We start from the raw sequence: 14,402 nt of genomic DNA, 5'->3' as shown, positions 1-14,402 counted from the left end.
ATATGGTGACAACAGGTCTCCACATAAAACCAACACAATTTCATGTTGGCCCTCACATCGTGACAACATGCACACTTCAGGACCATGGACAGTAAACAGTGATCGTGGAGTTTGAAACACACCACTACAAACAAGCAGTATTGTTAATAAGATAAAAACATTATTATTAGATTGGTTCTTTTCCAAACTAAACCTGAACATATACAGTAAGTGGCACTAGTGATTCAGATTTTAAATAAAGTACCCTTTAATGTATAACTACAAAACAGTGTGCAATGCATCATCCTGACCTTTGAGGTTAAGTGGTTGCAGTCTGTGTCGTGCAACTCACAATTTCCCTTCAAAGTCATCACAAATTCCTTCTCCATGGACATTAAGGCGGAATTTGATTGTCGGGCCTGTGTCGCTCGTCTAAGTTTTTGCATGCTTCAGCAAAAAGAATGGTCTCTTCACAGAGGACACGGCTTGTCAGGACAAGGCATGTGAGAGTGAGCTGGACTTTTACCTGTAAATGTAGACATGCTGTACATAATGGTGAAGACTGAGCTGGTATCTTCTCCAGCTCCAGTGTTAGGTAAATAGTCACTGTAATGCCTACACCGTCATGGGCCCAGAAAGGACAGGAACAACAGCTTTTTGTGGTCACTAAAGCAACTGTTTGTTCAGGATCATTTTGTTTTGATGTTAACTGTCAAATGAAAATTAACCAGACCTGATGACTATTAGTATATTATTTTTGAGAATATCTTTGGCCCCGCTCTGTTGGACCTATGGGGCCCTGACACTTCTTGCTGCGTGCATTGTCTACTTTGTTCTCAAAGCTAGTTATAGCAAATCTGTGGTGAGAGTATAAGAGTGTGAAATGTGCGTCTATGTCACACTAAAGATTACTATGCTGCTGCGGGTTTCAGAAAAAAAACTGTGTGACCATGTTAATTCAAGTCCATGGGTTTGAGGGACTATCAAATGCCAAAACAATGTGCAGTGGTTGTAATACTACATCTTCAACAATTGAACACTGCAGCAATCTGTCTAGTCTCAGCCTAAATTATTGCAAGGCAAACAGATGAATACATTTGGGTTGGTGTTATACAGTACTGTAGTTCTGCATTTCATCCAATATGCAGCCTTACGCCAAAAATATCTGGACAGTTATTATTATTTTCTTTAAAACATCTGTACTTTTTTCTTCTTTAGAACAGTTATAATAGTATATAATTTATCATTGGCTCTTCATTGCTACAAAATAAACAAATAAACTAAGTGCTGATACACAATTGTTGGCAGTTATTCTGTTACAGCCATGGGAGATGCATCTCCATAATCCTGATTATTTAATCACAATCTTTCTATCTTTCTTTTTTTGTTTTGTTTTTTGTTTTTTCTAATGGGTAAGCAGATTTGCCAAGAGCCCCTATGTCTGGCTTATATCCATAACTCACATTCACAACTTTTTGCTTTTTTTGGTTTTGTTCCAAGTGTCCCACATTACAGATGGAAAAGAGCCAATGTCAGGCTTTGGGCCAGTTTTCATTTTAGTTTTCCACCATTGCAATGTGCACCAGTAGTTTGTATACACACAATACATGAGTTTGATAGAGTTTCAGAGATGGATAGACTCTTCAATATCATTTGGTTTCTATTGTTTCCTTCTTGCCCTTCATTACATTGTATACAGTAAAGAACTGGTTGGAAATGAGGGAAATGTTACAATTACATGGTCAGCAATTTAAATCTCAGTGTCCTCATGACTCACTAAATCAACTATATTCTTTTCTTTTTTCTTTTTTAACCAGAAAGTGAAAGTACTTTAGTCCCAAGGACCCAGAGTGTTGGCTCAAAGCCAGCAGCCTGCATACCCACAAACACTCGCTGATGCTGCTGCCGCCAGGCACAATGGGCTTTTCTAAAGTGCAGTTAAACCTCTGTTGGCACATTTGAACTTGGTATGCCTTCAGATTATGATAAGTGAAAATTCCACAGTTTTTTTAGGGTTGTGGAGTATTTTCCATGGACCCTGTTGCTTTGCAGGTCAAGGATGAACTTTCGTTCCAAGCAAAAGCATTTTATTTCTTGTGATGGCTGATCAAAATATCTTGGTCAACAGCAGGGTTCATATCGGACAAATGGTAACTGGAAACGGCTCCTCTGTTTATGGTCCACTGACTATATGCTCTCCCTTAACTTCCCATCAAGTAGCAAATCAGTGCTTTCATCACATGGGAACCCCTTCACAACCTCATTGTTTCAACCTGAGATCCCCATTCAATAAAACATCATCTTGTTAAAGTCCACTTGAAGCAACCAGTGACCCATGTTGGTGCCAGATTCACAGTTAGAAAAACACCGGTCTAAGACCAATTGAGATGTGGCTTGATGCCAGCTCCCTACTCACAATATCCTGCTGTCCTGCTTGTGTTCCTTAACACAGCTCAGACAAATTGGTCCCTCTGGGACTTTGTGAGTTTTCTTTTTGGGACCTATTGTGACCTAAAATTATGGTGATTTTTTCCCCCCCAAAAAAATAAAAATGCAATGTGATTTGCATATTGTGATATGATCATAATAATTGAAAATCGAAAAAATTGCACATCAAGGAAGAACAAAAAAAGATACCGAGGCAGAATTTAAGCAGGGATGTGATTCGTACCAAATATGTATGTATGACAAGAAAGACTAATACAGTATATGATGATTTCCTGCATTAGCATACTGCAAATCACAGCTACTGGAAATACTTGATGATGTGAATTTTCTGACAAGTAAGTTTGAAGCAAAGTAAATGCTGCTGTCATGCTCCACTCTAGATAAATGTACCTTCAACTCATTGTCAGCACAGCAAACATTCGATAAAAGGCTAGTTTTGCAACCATCTTTCAAGATTTTGAAGAATATAGTTTGATGTAAAATATCCACATTTGATTTTGACCTTGACTTTAACACTGTCATAATGCAGGCTAATAGAAAACCCTAATGGAAAGTGCCCATCCTTGTTTGTGAAGATGAAAAAGAACCACATCAAAATAGATTGTCCTCTTCATTATCTCCAATTTCAATAATAGCTTTTCTGGTGATCTTGACAGTTAGTGTGTGGAGACATTTTACGATTGATTAGTGTGTTGTTTATTTTAAACTGTTTCAGTTTCACACCTGTGTGCACACGTTAGCTTACACAAACACACACAGACCTCTGCAGAGAATCATGCTCTGGTAGAGAGACAGCCTGACAGTCCCTGTCGGGGTGGGTGGGGTTCCTGGTTGAATATGAGGGGAAGGCGCAGCAAGGTGTCGCTTGAGGACACCGGAGAACCAGTGGGGTTCTTGCCCTCGTATTGCACACATCAAATGCCACCCATTGTCAACAAGCCCTTTAGCAAGGCACTCAGCTCCTCACAACGCTGCAGTGGTGCCACATCTGTGTGAGTTGGTGTGTGCCTCTCACTTCCTGTGTTTTTCTCCCGTTGGTGAGGATGACTGTATCTCAGTGGGTAGCACGCACTCTTAAGAGGTAAAGCATCTGTAATTCCTCTTCAGAGTAAGTTTGTAAGTCTGTTTGTCAGCTTCTCTTCTCTTCTCTTCTCTTCCAAAAACAAATACAAGAAACAACATTAAACATCTCAGTAATACTTTTAAAACCAGTCTTTAAAAGTACTATTTAACAATGTTAGCTTAAGGCTACAGTGGCTAGCCTTGGGTAGACTGTCAAATTGTTCCATAGCCAGCGGTCTGCAATTAAGCCAGGGAACCAATTATCCATAAATACAACTTAATATCTTCTTTAACTGCTCCACATAATGTGGGTATAAAATAAGACACTTACCTCGTTATTTTGTTTTTCAAATTGTCACTGTTGGCTTTAAACCTCATTTCCAAAACGCCAACCGCCTTGTGTTTAATTTAGGCTCTGTGCGTTTGGAAAAAAAAAATCATCCAGTGGGGTTTGAAAGTTGGAGTTACAAGGATTTCAGATGACTGAAGTATTATGTATAAGTGTTAAAACACAGAAAAAAGAAAAAAAAAGAAAAATGCCTGTCTTGCCTTAGGGTGTAGCCTACTCTTTTTTTTCTACTTAAGCAGTGCATGGAGGAAAAAAAAAAGAAGCTCTGGCTGTTTCGGGTATCACTGTCTGGCCTCACAAAATTCCCCAAATTCACAGCTGTGTTGTCAGAGATTTACACCACCACTGTTTTACCCTCTATATACTGTCTACAGCCTGTACAGAAAACACTGCCAGCCAAGCCTATAATTTAACCCAAATCTCCCCAAAAAAAATCCTACATAATAACACTGTCTGTGCCTTCATCCTATTTTCTGCCACTTTTCTGCTGTTTCAATGTTACAAAACATCTTCCCTGCTAAAAGAGTTTGGTTGATTGTTGTTTTTTAGCATGTTAACCTTCTCAACATTTCTTCCATCAAATGTTCACTACATTTCTTTCTTTCCTTTTCCATCACTCTCTCTGTCATTTTCCCCCTTAACAAACACTCCTTTTCTATCCACTTTACCCCGAGCTGTGCTGTCACTGATAGACTAGTGTTCGCCCAGACAGAGTAAAAAAAAAAAAGAGAGAAAAAATGGATTACACTCCACGAATGACGGGTTGGAACAAATTGTTTCAGCCAGGGACATACATCTACTGTACAAGTGTAAGGTGTATCTTGTGTTGGCAAGAAGAAGCCAAATGCTCTGCAAGACTGTGGTGGAAAATAGTAATATTTGTTTTATGGGTTTACATTGGTCTCGTCTCTGGTTTGTGTGTGACAGGTTGTTTTTCTAGATGTCACAGCCGGTAGATATATGAGGAACCAAAGATAGAAATTACTGCTATCTCTCAGAATAGTCAACTTTCCTGCGAAGAAGAAAGGAGTCTTGTTTTCCCATTGGACACCCATGTTGTTTTACATCAGATGAATGGGTTTTATCTAAAGGTCACAGATTTTACAGGGCGCATATGATAAAATTCAAGCTCCAATTTTACAACGGTAGCACAGTAATGTGATTCACCATCAAAGTTACATTAGAAAGTGAGGCTGAATCATATTTTGTTTAGGAGCTGGGGTGCTTACAATGTATAAAAATCAAAGTCCACAGCCTAGAAAGAATATATTTTTTAGGTTTTGAGAGCACCCTGCTGCAGTCATGGTGAGTCACTGGAAAGTTTTGCTTTGACATGAGTAGTTGAAATATGATCTTTTTTTTTTCCACTTCATTTTGCCCCATCACAGCCATCTATTGTTCCAGCTTCACCAGAGCAGTTGGAGGTCAAGCGCCTCAGTGCAACACATTAAACGGTCACTAAATATGTCTTTTCTTCACTTGTTCTGTCAGGATTTTCCCTGATGTCTGGGAGAGTTTCAAGCTACAATTGTTTTGTTTCTTTCCCCTTAACTGTGAGGTGTTAAAATTCCCAGACTGCCAACATCGGTCTTGATTAGGTGTTAGCGCTGATCAATATCAACATGAATCCTTGAAAAAGACAAGCAATCAACATTTAAATATCAATAGTTCAGTCCTGCAGTAATTTAGTGTACTGTATTCAAACAAATGAAGACCACCAGCCTCTTATCAAATCTACTATTCATAAAATAAGTTAAGCCACATGTATTGCTTTATGACAAATTGAGAGTAAGGACAAAGGTTTTTTCCTACTAAGTAATACATTTATTCACATAACATACTCCTCTCACTGCAAATTATAGCTCTAAAACACTTCTAATCATGATGTGTTCTTCAGCCGTCAGTATCACATCACTCAACAAACTCCCAAAGCATTTGAAAGCCTCACTTTAAGTCTACCTTCTCCTCAGGAGAGTAGTTGCCACCGCCATTCCCCACTCCCTCCCTGGTTATTTCATGTTTGGAGAGATGACATCAGAGCGTATAGATGTCAAACAAAACATCAGGTCTGTGTATTCTGCATATATCTTTAATACAATGGTTGACTTACAGTGAGCTTCAGAAAGCTGTTTGAACCAACACAAAAAATGTGAAGGTTTTTGAAATTTTCTACTTAGTGAACGACTGCAAGGGCATGCTGAAGGTTGTCAGGCTTTGATCTACATGCGTACACTTTCAGATAAGGAGGGACATTACGTTAGCCTGACAAGCCAGACTATATCATTAAAATGTATAATCTGGCAACGACCGGTAGACCTCGGCTCAATCCAGGGGGCGGGATGAAGGCTGTCTTTCAAACTGCCTCTGCACCAATAGGGTAGCGCTACGACCAATCAGAGCAAAGAGCAGGATGACGTTAGCCTGACAAGCCAATTAAAATGTATGTCGTCATCGCGTTAAGCCCGCCCAACGACTCTCTAAACAGATAGAGCGCTGTGATTGGTGAACACAAACGGTGTTCGAGACTCAAAAAGTTCCTATGGCTCGTTTCTAGACCCACCTACGGAGCAAATATATTTGCTGCCGCTAGGGTGCGTCTAGATTTCTAGGCTAACATTACGTAAGATTGGTGTAAATTACTTAACTCATTGAGTGCCAACCACGTAATTTCGCGTTTTTCGTTCCCATGCATTGAGTGCCAAAAACGAGATTTCTCGTTTTTTCCTTTTTTTTTAAATTATGAAACTAGACACTTTAACACACCTTACGTGTAAATTTGGGGACTCTACGACGAGCAGAACTGAAATAGATGACGATCAAAAACTCATGACAGCTCATGATCTGGAAGTTTTTATCTGCTTTAGCTGCTCTGCTCTCACCCGCGAGGCTCCAGCAGCTCGGAGCCGAAACAGGACGCTCTCAGCCGACAGTCCCGCCCGGTCTTCATCTGGAGCAACACCGTGTCCTCCCCAAGGTCCTCCCGCGGTAAAATGTGATGGTCTCTGGGCCAAAGCAGGCCGGCACCACCGACCCGTACCACAGAAGGACCGCGACCACCGGTGGGACCGGTGTTCCCGACCTGCTTTTGGCCGAGAGACCATCACATTCCGCGGCGAGAGGCTGTGCCACGGCACGGTGCGTCTGTGTAATTGTTGTTTAGTGGCGCCCCCCCGCCCCCGATGGTGGTTTTGTGAATAGAACAACAATTGTTGTATATATTTATCTTACACGTGCCCTTTGATCCAGAAATGCAAGTGTCAGAAGAGCGACAGGCACAAACAAATGAGCCACAGTATGTGTTGGTGGCAATAATATAGAATACACTGTGGCTCTACAAAAATCGTCAAAAATGGTCGTCAAAAATGGCTAAATTGCTGGTACACTTGACTAAAACTTTGGAAAGGAGCGCGGCACTCAATGAGTTAAGATGAAATTTGTGTAGAGGTGTGCAGCAATTTATCAGTATGTGTGACAATACATAATGAAAAAACAAACCTAACTATTCCATCTGTAAACGCTGTTGTAACAAGTCTGTACCATAACTGGGCTCTATGTTTGTGCCACATTTGCATCCATCGTCACACAGCACTACATTTCCAAGGGCCTTTCTAAGTACAGTATATCAGGTATTTTTGTTAATAAATGTGCAGTGGCGCTGAAATGTGGTTGTGGTCACCTGTAGGGAGAGTTTTGCTGCAAGCCATTACTGCTGTCACTGAGTCTTTTCACACAGACATCTCACTAACTCTATTTTTGGTTTTTCCACCTCACGTTGTGCTCCGCTGTTTTCCTGAACACACTGATTATTCAGTGGTCATGTTTGGGCCGCAGCTGGATGTGGAGGTGTTGAACACATATCTTGAGGTTCACAGATTTCAGGTTAGGGATGTCAAATTTGAAGTATTCCCAGCTGTACTCTCCAGCTGTCACTTTGTTCATGAAAATCAAACATACATCTTTACCAAGATCTCATGGGTCTCCGTTATCATATTGTACAAATGTGAAATGCTGCCAAACTCCACCAGCTGTAATCTTTTGAGGGACTAACTCGTTTACACTTATGCCAAGTTCTTTTTTTCCCGATCTATTCTGTGTAAGTGTGGTCATGTGATGATAATAAAAATAGCACCGATGCTTTTTTCCAATGCCATATTACTGTACTACTATCCAAACTCAACAGTAATCTTAGCGCATAAGGGTCTGTCAACACGAGACACGCCGACAGTCTGATGGACTGGCAGGCAGAGCAAGAGACAGACTGTTAAACAGGCAGATACAGATGAGCAGTCAGACAGATGGGTGAAGTAACAGAAAGGCACACAGGCGAGCGGCCTGGTTGGTTGGTTGACTGTAAAGCTGGCTGGCTGGAATCACTGAGTGGCTGTCTGATTACATAAGCTGGTTGACTGGTTGGACAGTTGACCGACTGGATAAACGGTCACATACTCTAAACCCGGCTCGCTTATTTTTGTGTAAATGTCAAAGAGCCGTGGGATCAGCGCGCTGCGGCTTGATTGGGAGGGAAAAGCAAGATGGAGAGAGAGCGGGAGGAGAGATGGATGGAAAGAGAGAGAGAAGCAGAGCTAGACAGGGATATAGAATCATGTCAGTCCATCAGTACAGTGACAGCCAGGCGATTACTGCTCATTACCTGACTGACTAACTGACTGACAATCTTGGCTGCGTGCGTGCATGCGTGTGTGTCTGTGTGTGTGTGTGTTCTCATCTGTCTCTTGGTCACTCCATTTCAGACACAAATCAATGCACCATTTTATTCCCATTTGACTGAAAGAGAAAAGGGGCCGTGACCCTCGTGCTTGGGTATATACAGTATTTTCTCCAAGACTGTAGATGTCCCACTGCTAATAATGATTAATAACATTAAGATGTGTATATATGGACATTTTTAATGGGACATGTTTTTTTCCAATCAATACATAATTCATTAATAAACTTGTTTGAGCTAAATCTTCATCTAGGTCAATACAACACAGCTTGTTGAAGACGCAAAGAAACAGGTCTATGTCTGTTTTCAGTAGCAGCCATAGTGCAGCCAGTACCTGTTTGATCAATAGAAGTCCATCATGTACCAGCCAGCCTCTCTATAAATCTCCCATGGGTATCCAAATGTAACCTTGACCGAGAGCACAAACGGCCTTGAAAAGTTCATGCACCCATGAAATTAAAAATGAAATAGCAAAGCTTGCTCCCAATAATTAGTTATGCCCATTTCACTTTGTTCACATTTTGTTTGTTGACTGGTGAAATATTCATGTGAGAATGCGACGGCTGTCCCCTGTGGGCCACCAGGGTGATTTATTGTAGCCTGTGACCAGGCAATTCTCTCTCTGGTCGAGAAAATTGAAGGTGCACTGAAAATGCAGCACACACAGTCTGTAAAAGTAGACAATGTCACACTACCAACAAAAGAAATGCCAATCCCACACTATCTAAAGAATCATGGTGTGTGATAAAAGCTCAAAATCAACGAGATGGGTCAAAAAGCATTTTAAGTAAACATGAACTAAGCTAACAAGAATTAGGACAAGTAAAAGCCAAACAGCATGTAACAGCATGAACTTGTCCAGTTATCGTGTGTTAGTTTTGCCATAGGAAAACACAGGTAGCTTTACCTTTAGTGCCAGAATGCCAGTATGCACAATCGGCAGTGGGACAAGAGTAGCTTTGTGGTGCTATGACATCCATGAACACAACAATGTTCAGCCAAAACATAATAAGCTGAACTGTGTTTACATGGGACAACAACTGAAAATTATGTAATTTTAGCTTCTGAATTGAATGTGCTGATGAACTTATTATTTTGTTTCTTCTCTTTTATTCCATTTTGACATAGTCAACATAAACCTTTGATCATGAATCAGGCAATCTAGTGAACACCATTGTAGCATACAACTACACACAACTTCACTGAACTGAATATTGTTTGAGGAAAAAGCAAAATAAGAAATGATCTGAGTAGAGAGGAATAGCTAGTGTTCCACTCACTAACCGAAATAAAACACATGATGTCATACGTGTGTGGTAAATTTCACACATGCATGCATGTAAATACATGTGTGAAACCTATACAGGATGTATGTGATGTCACCCGTGGCTGGGAGTGTTAATTTTATAACTCTGCAAAAGATATAATGAAATGGACTATTGGCCGTTACATCCCCTCATGAAGAGGGGGCAGATATTAAGCTGAATTTAAACATCAAGGACGAATGTACAAGTTAGTTTTGAAGTGTAAAATGTGTCCTCTCTAAGACTTAACTCCTACTCCCCAGCCAATTAGTCTCTCCATCAAGATATGGCATTATTCACCGTCATAAAAATCAGGCTGTACCTGACTGTGGGCTCTAGCTAGGCCATGGATTTCTCTCACCTCCACTACTGGAATCCCCCTCTGGTGGGAATCCCTTCACGCCTAGTGAAACACTTACAGATGGTTCAGAATGACCCTGAGCGCCTCCACTCCTAACACCTTTAACACCCTTACCTGCCTAACAAGCACATACTGTACTGCTATACTCTTTTGGTGCATGTCTTTACCTGATCTCCTTTCACATATGGAAAAGAAGTAGGACTCAGTTCTGCTACTGCACTGAAGCTGCAGTGCAGTTCCTCACTTTGGGTAAAAGCATCTGCCTAATGAGTTAATGTTAACTGTTAATAACTTGCTGACAAAAAATACTCTTTTTATATTACATTATACAAATATATGATACATACTGTATAATGACAATTTTAAGTTTGATCACTGTAAAACTGTTTGCGTGACCTTGTCCTCTAATAGTGTGAACTGCACACAGTGTTTGATCAGCCTACCACCAAGGACCTGAATGCATCACCTCAAAAAAATGTCTGACTACCAAAATAACCTCAAAGTGTGATTACTGGCTCAACAATTGAATGAAAAAAAAAAGAATAAAATATGGTGCCAGACACTATTGTGACTAAAATCTCATTTACACTTAGAAGAGGAAAAACTTCATTTCTCCTTGTGGCTCGTCTCATCACAAACCTTGCATCTCCATTTCTTCCGCCGCCTCTCTCCTCCCTCCATCTCTCTTTCTGTTTGTCACTTTTCATATGCTCCCTTCATCTGTTCATGTCTGTCCTTTGTGTCCTTGCTCTGAGGCCAGAGAATTACACTTTTTCATTTTTCACTGCTCTCTGTTTTCACTGTCGTCTGTTTTGCTTTGCAGTTAAGTGGCTTCCTCTTTCACTGTCTATTTAGTCTGTCCACTTTTCTTCTTCTAGCTTCAGATTCTTTTATAGCTGTCTCTTTTCTCCTTTCTCAAATCCATCAGCACATTTCTTTGTGCTACAAAAACACAAACTATAATGACCTAGCTGACCTTTGATTAAAAGTGTGTTCCATTAAAAAAATGGCATAGAGTAATTGTTGTCACTGTTTTGATTATGTTAGCACTTGAATCCTGATTTAATGCATTTATTTTCTATCCATTCAAATTCCCTTCGGTCTTGTCTCCTCTCACTTTTCTTTGTTGTATATGTTGCACACTGTGAACTGAGGAAAATTGATTGGGTCCAAACTTGTCCCCCAGTCATTGTTCACCTGACCTGGATATATCAAGAGCTACTTTAACACTGCATTATAATTTGTCCTCTTTCAGACACACTCAAAAGTAAAAGACAGCTATTTCATCATTATATACACAAAAAAACAAAACAGTTTTTTATCCAGATTTTTTCGCTTCGCTGTAGTAATCAGAACATCTCATTCAATTCCAACTCTTTCAGTTTTATGATGCTCGGTCCCTTATGAACCTCATCATTTAACCACCTCAGCATGAGCTGCAGTGTAATCAACAGCTCACCACAACAACTGACTTTTCCAATCACATGTTAGTGTAGTATAAATCACAATATGCTTCTTTTTGTCAATTAGATCGTTTTAAGTGTCTGTGCTTTCGATATGGTTTGGTTCGGTTGGTCAGTGGTGTATCAAAGATTCATTTTTAGTCTTGGAAAATCACTCCCTTCACTGTTTGTTTTCTACAGTGGAGAAGACAGTGGGAAACCAGAGAATAGCAGAGTGGGGAAAACACAAACGAGAAAGTCTTAAAAGGAATCTGATCTCAGGCCAGCAGGAATCTTTATGGGCAACGGGGCTGGGGGTCTTAACCACCACATCAACATTGTATTTCACTGTCACATACTTATTTATTTTTCAGGCTTGGCAGCGTGCTCACTCTCTGTGGCTAAAGTGCACTGCAGAAGTTTTCCCACAGACACCGAGTGTTTCATGTTTTCAGATGTGATGTTGCCCCATTCTTTGCTTTCAGAAGTCAAGAGTCAACTGTCTTACTGTGTTTCAGAGTTTGTCTCTCTCTTTTTAAAAAAAAATGTCTTTGTGTTTTTCAGGTTGTCAGGATTCATGCTGCCCTCCCCTATAGTCAGCAGTGGATCTATATTGGCCTTGTGGTTTACCACAGACTTTGCCGTCAGTGCGCAGGGCTTCAAAGCCGTATATGAAGGTAAGACCGTGTGCGAGTATTCATGGTGACGTGTGAATGCTGACAGTTTCTGAGGCAACTGTACCGACATGTTTGACCTAGAAGCGATTGAATCATGCTGGAAAATGTATAGAAATAACAGTGTGATTTAAGCAACACGATGTCCGAAGTGAAGGCCGACGTGAGGCTGGAAATAAAGTGTGCACAACAACCACTGCAATGCTTTAGAGCTTAATGAGAGGATGGTTCTGTTTGCATCGAGTGACTAAAATGACTTGGGTAGAGTTAATGGCCATGTTCTACTCTGGCTTCAGTTGCTATTGATCAGAGGACATCTCATTCAGATATTATTAGGGCCTATCTTTTAACATCATCATTGTCTTGTCTTAATAGGATTCACTTGGAGAAGTTTTAGGTCAGGTATTAGAAATAAGTCGGTATTTAATGGACCCTGTGACAGTTTATAGCGCTGAAAAATCAGGGGGCGAACTCCTCTGTTGATCAAAAGTAGTTGAATAAGCAGTGATGTACATGCAGCAAATTTCTCTGGACTCAGGGTGAAACTGTTTTGCACAGCTCTGCTTCTGATTTATGAGAATAACTGTTCATGTTAATAGTTCTGTGTGGGCGAGTCTTGGCTCACAGCCCAGAGCTGCTATCTTGGTTGTCTCTCCATCAGTGTGAACTATATGTTATATGTAGTATATATATAGTCGCATTCTATATACATGTATTCACAACTACAGTACATGTCCTGTATTTGTATTTTAGCACTGAGAGGTTCACGATCATGTCGGTGGCGCCTTGTTGCTTTCCTGGCTGCGTGGTGTTTTGCTCTGTGTCTTATGTGTGTGTTCTGAATGTGGTATGCAAGACTGTTGCATGTCTATGTGCCTGTTGTGACACGACAACGCAAAAATGCTTAGACTGACCTTTTAAGATATGCACACACACAAGCACCAGCACATACGCTACACATACAAGAGTGCTCCATTACGCTTGTGTAACAGTTCATCTATGAATCATGAACTCTAAATATCAAACACAAGCTCAAGAGACTTGATATACACACTTGCGCTCCTGTGTGTGTGTGTGTGTGTGTGTGTGTGTGTTTCACCTCTATCATATTGAACAGCATTGTGTTTTGGTGTGTATTTCTGGGTGTGTATCATGTGTGTGTGTGTTTGTGTATGTTGAGAGCAAACCTGACAGCCATTAAACCTTTTTACAGGAAGCACTTTGTCTTTATTTTTTTCTTTTCCATTGTTCCGTTTCACATCTGTGGGGACCACTAAATGTGGTTGTTGCCTCAGGAATAGGTATTGGCTGTGTGTGTGTACGTGCGCTCGTGTGCACAGGCGCGCGTGTGTGTGCATGAACGTGATCGTAGGGTGTGTCTGTTTAACTGACAGGTCTTTCTGCTAATGTCTTTTCTCTTTGTTACTTTGTTTTGCTTTGATGTCCTAGACATCAAAAATTGATTTATGTCTGTGTGTGTGTACGTGTGTTTTGTTTTGTGTGTGTGTGTGTGTGTGTGTGTGTGTGTATTAGTGGGTGTGAAAGGCTGTGTGAGTGTTTGTAGAGAAAATATTTATTAAATCTTTTGGTTTTGTGTGTTTATGAGATCAGTCCTGAAACAAGCTTCAAGTTCTAGGTAATTAGTCAGTGGTCTACTTTATCATGATGCCTGTGTGACAGGAGTTTATTGAACACCAAATGCTAGAGCGCGAACACTGGTGAACAGCAAAGAAGACATGATAAAAATGAAATACTGTAAAGAAAATAGGTGTCTACTGCAGATTAGATTCAGAGTTCAGCCTGATGGTTGAGTATCAGAGGGGAGATAAACTGTGGCACAACACTACCTTATTTTATCTGTGCAAAATGCAATCATATAAAAAGTGCGTTATTCTCGTTACTTTGTCTCTCAAATGATAAACAAGCATTTGTCATTAGCAGTATCTTTTGGCACGTGTAATTCAGCCCACCGAAACAAAGTCAGTGTGCACTGAAAAGTTAATTATATGTGTAATACAACAAATTGAGAAATCAAATATTAATCAGGTGCGCATCTC

General features: G+C 40.4%; 1 protein-coding gene across 1 annotated transcript in view; it reads left to right on the top strand.

Moving 5' to 3' along the window:
• Positions 1–14,402, top strand: part of LOC146989734 (CUB and sushi domain-containing protein 1-like) — a 373,646-nt gene that overhangs the window by 112,009 nt on the left and 247,235 nt on the right. The window contains exon 3 of the mRNA XM_085763336.1: positions 12,236–12,348. Coding sequence (XP_085619462.1) covers positions 12,236–12,348 — 113 coding nt within the window. The remainder of the gene's footprint in view (positions 1–12,235; positions 12,349–14,402) is intronic.

Source organism: Trachurus japonicus, chromosome 3, assembly GCF_045865225.1.
Source record: "Trachurus japonicus isolate A0001 chromosome 3, Traja_1.0".
Classification (NCBI taxonomy): Eukaryota; Metazoa; Chordata; class Actinopteri; order Carangiformes; family Carangidae; genus Trachurus; species Trachurus japonicus.
The sequence above is the reverse complement of the archived record's forward strand: the minus strand, read 5'-3'. Positions and strand labels throughout refer to the sequence as shown.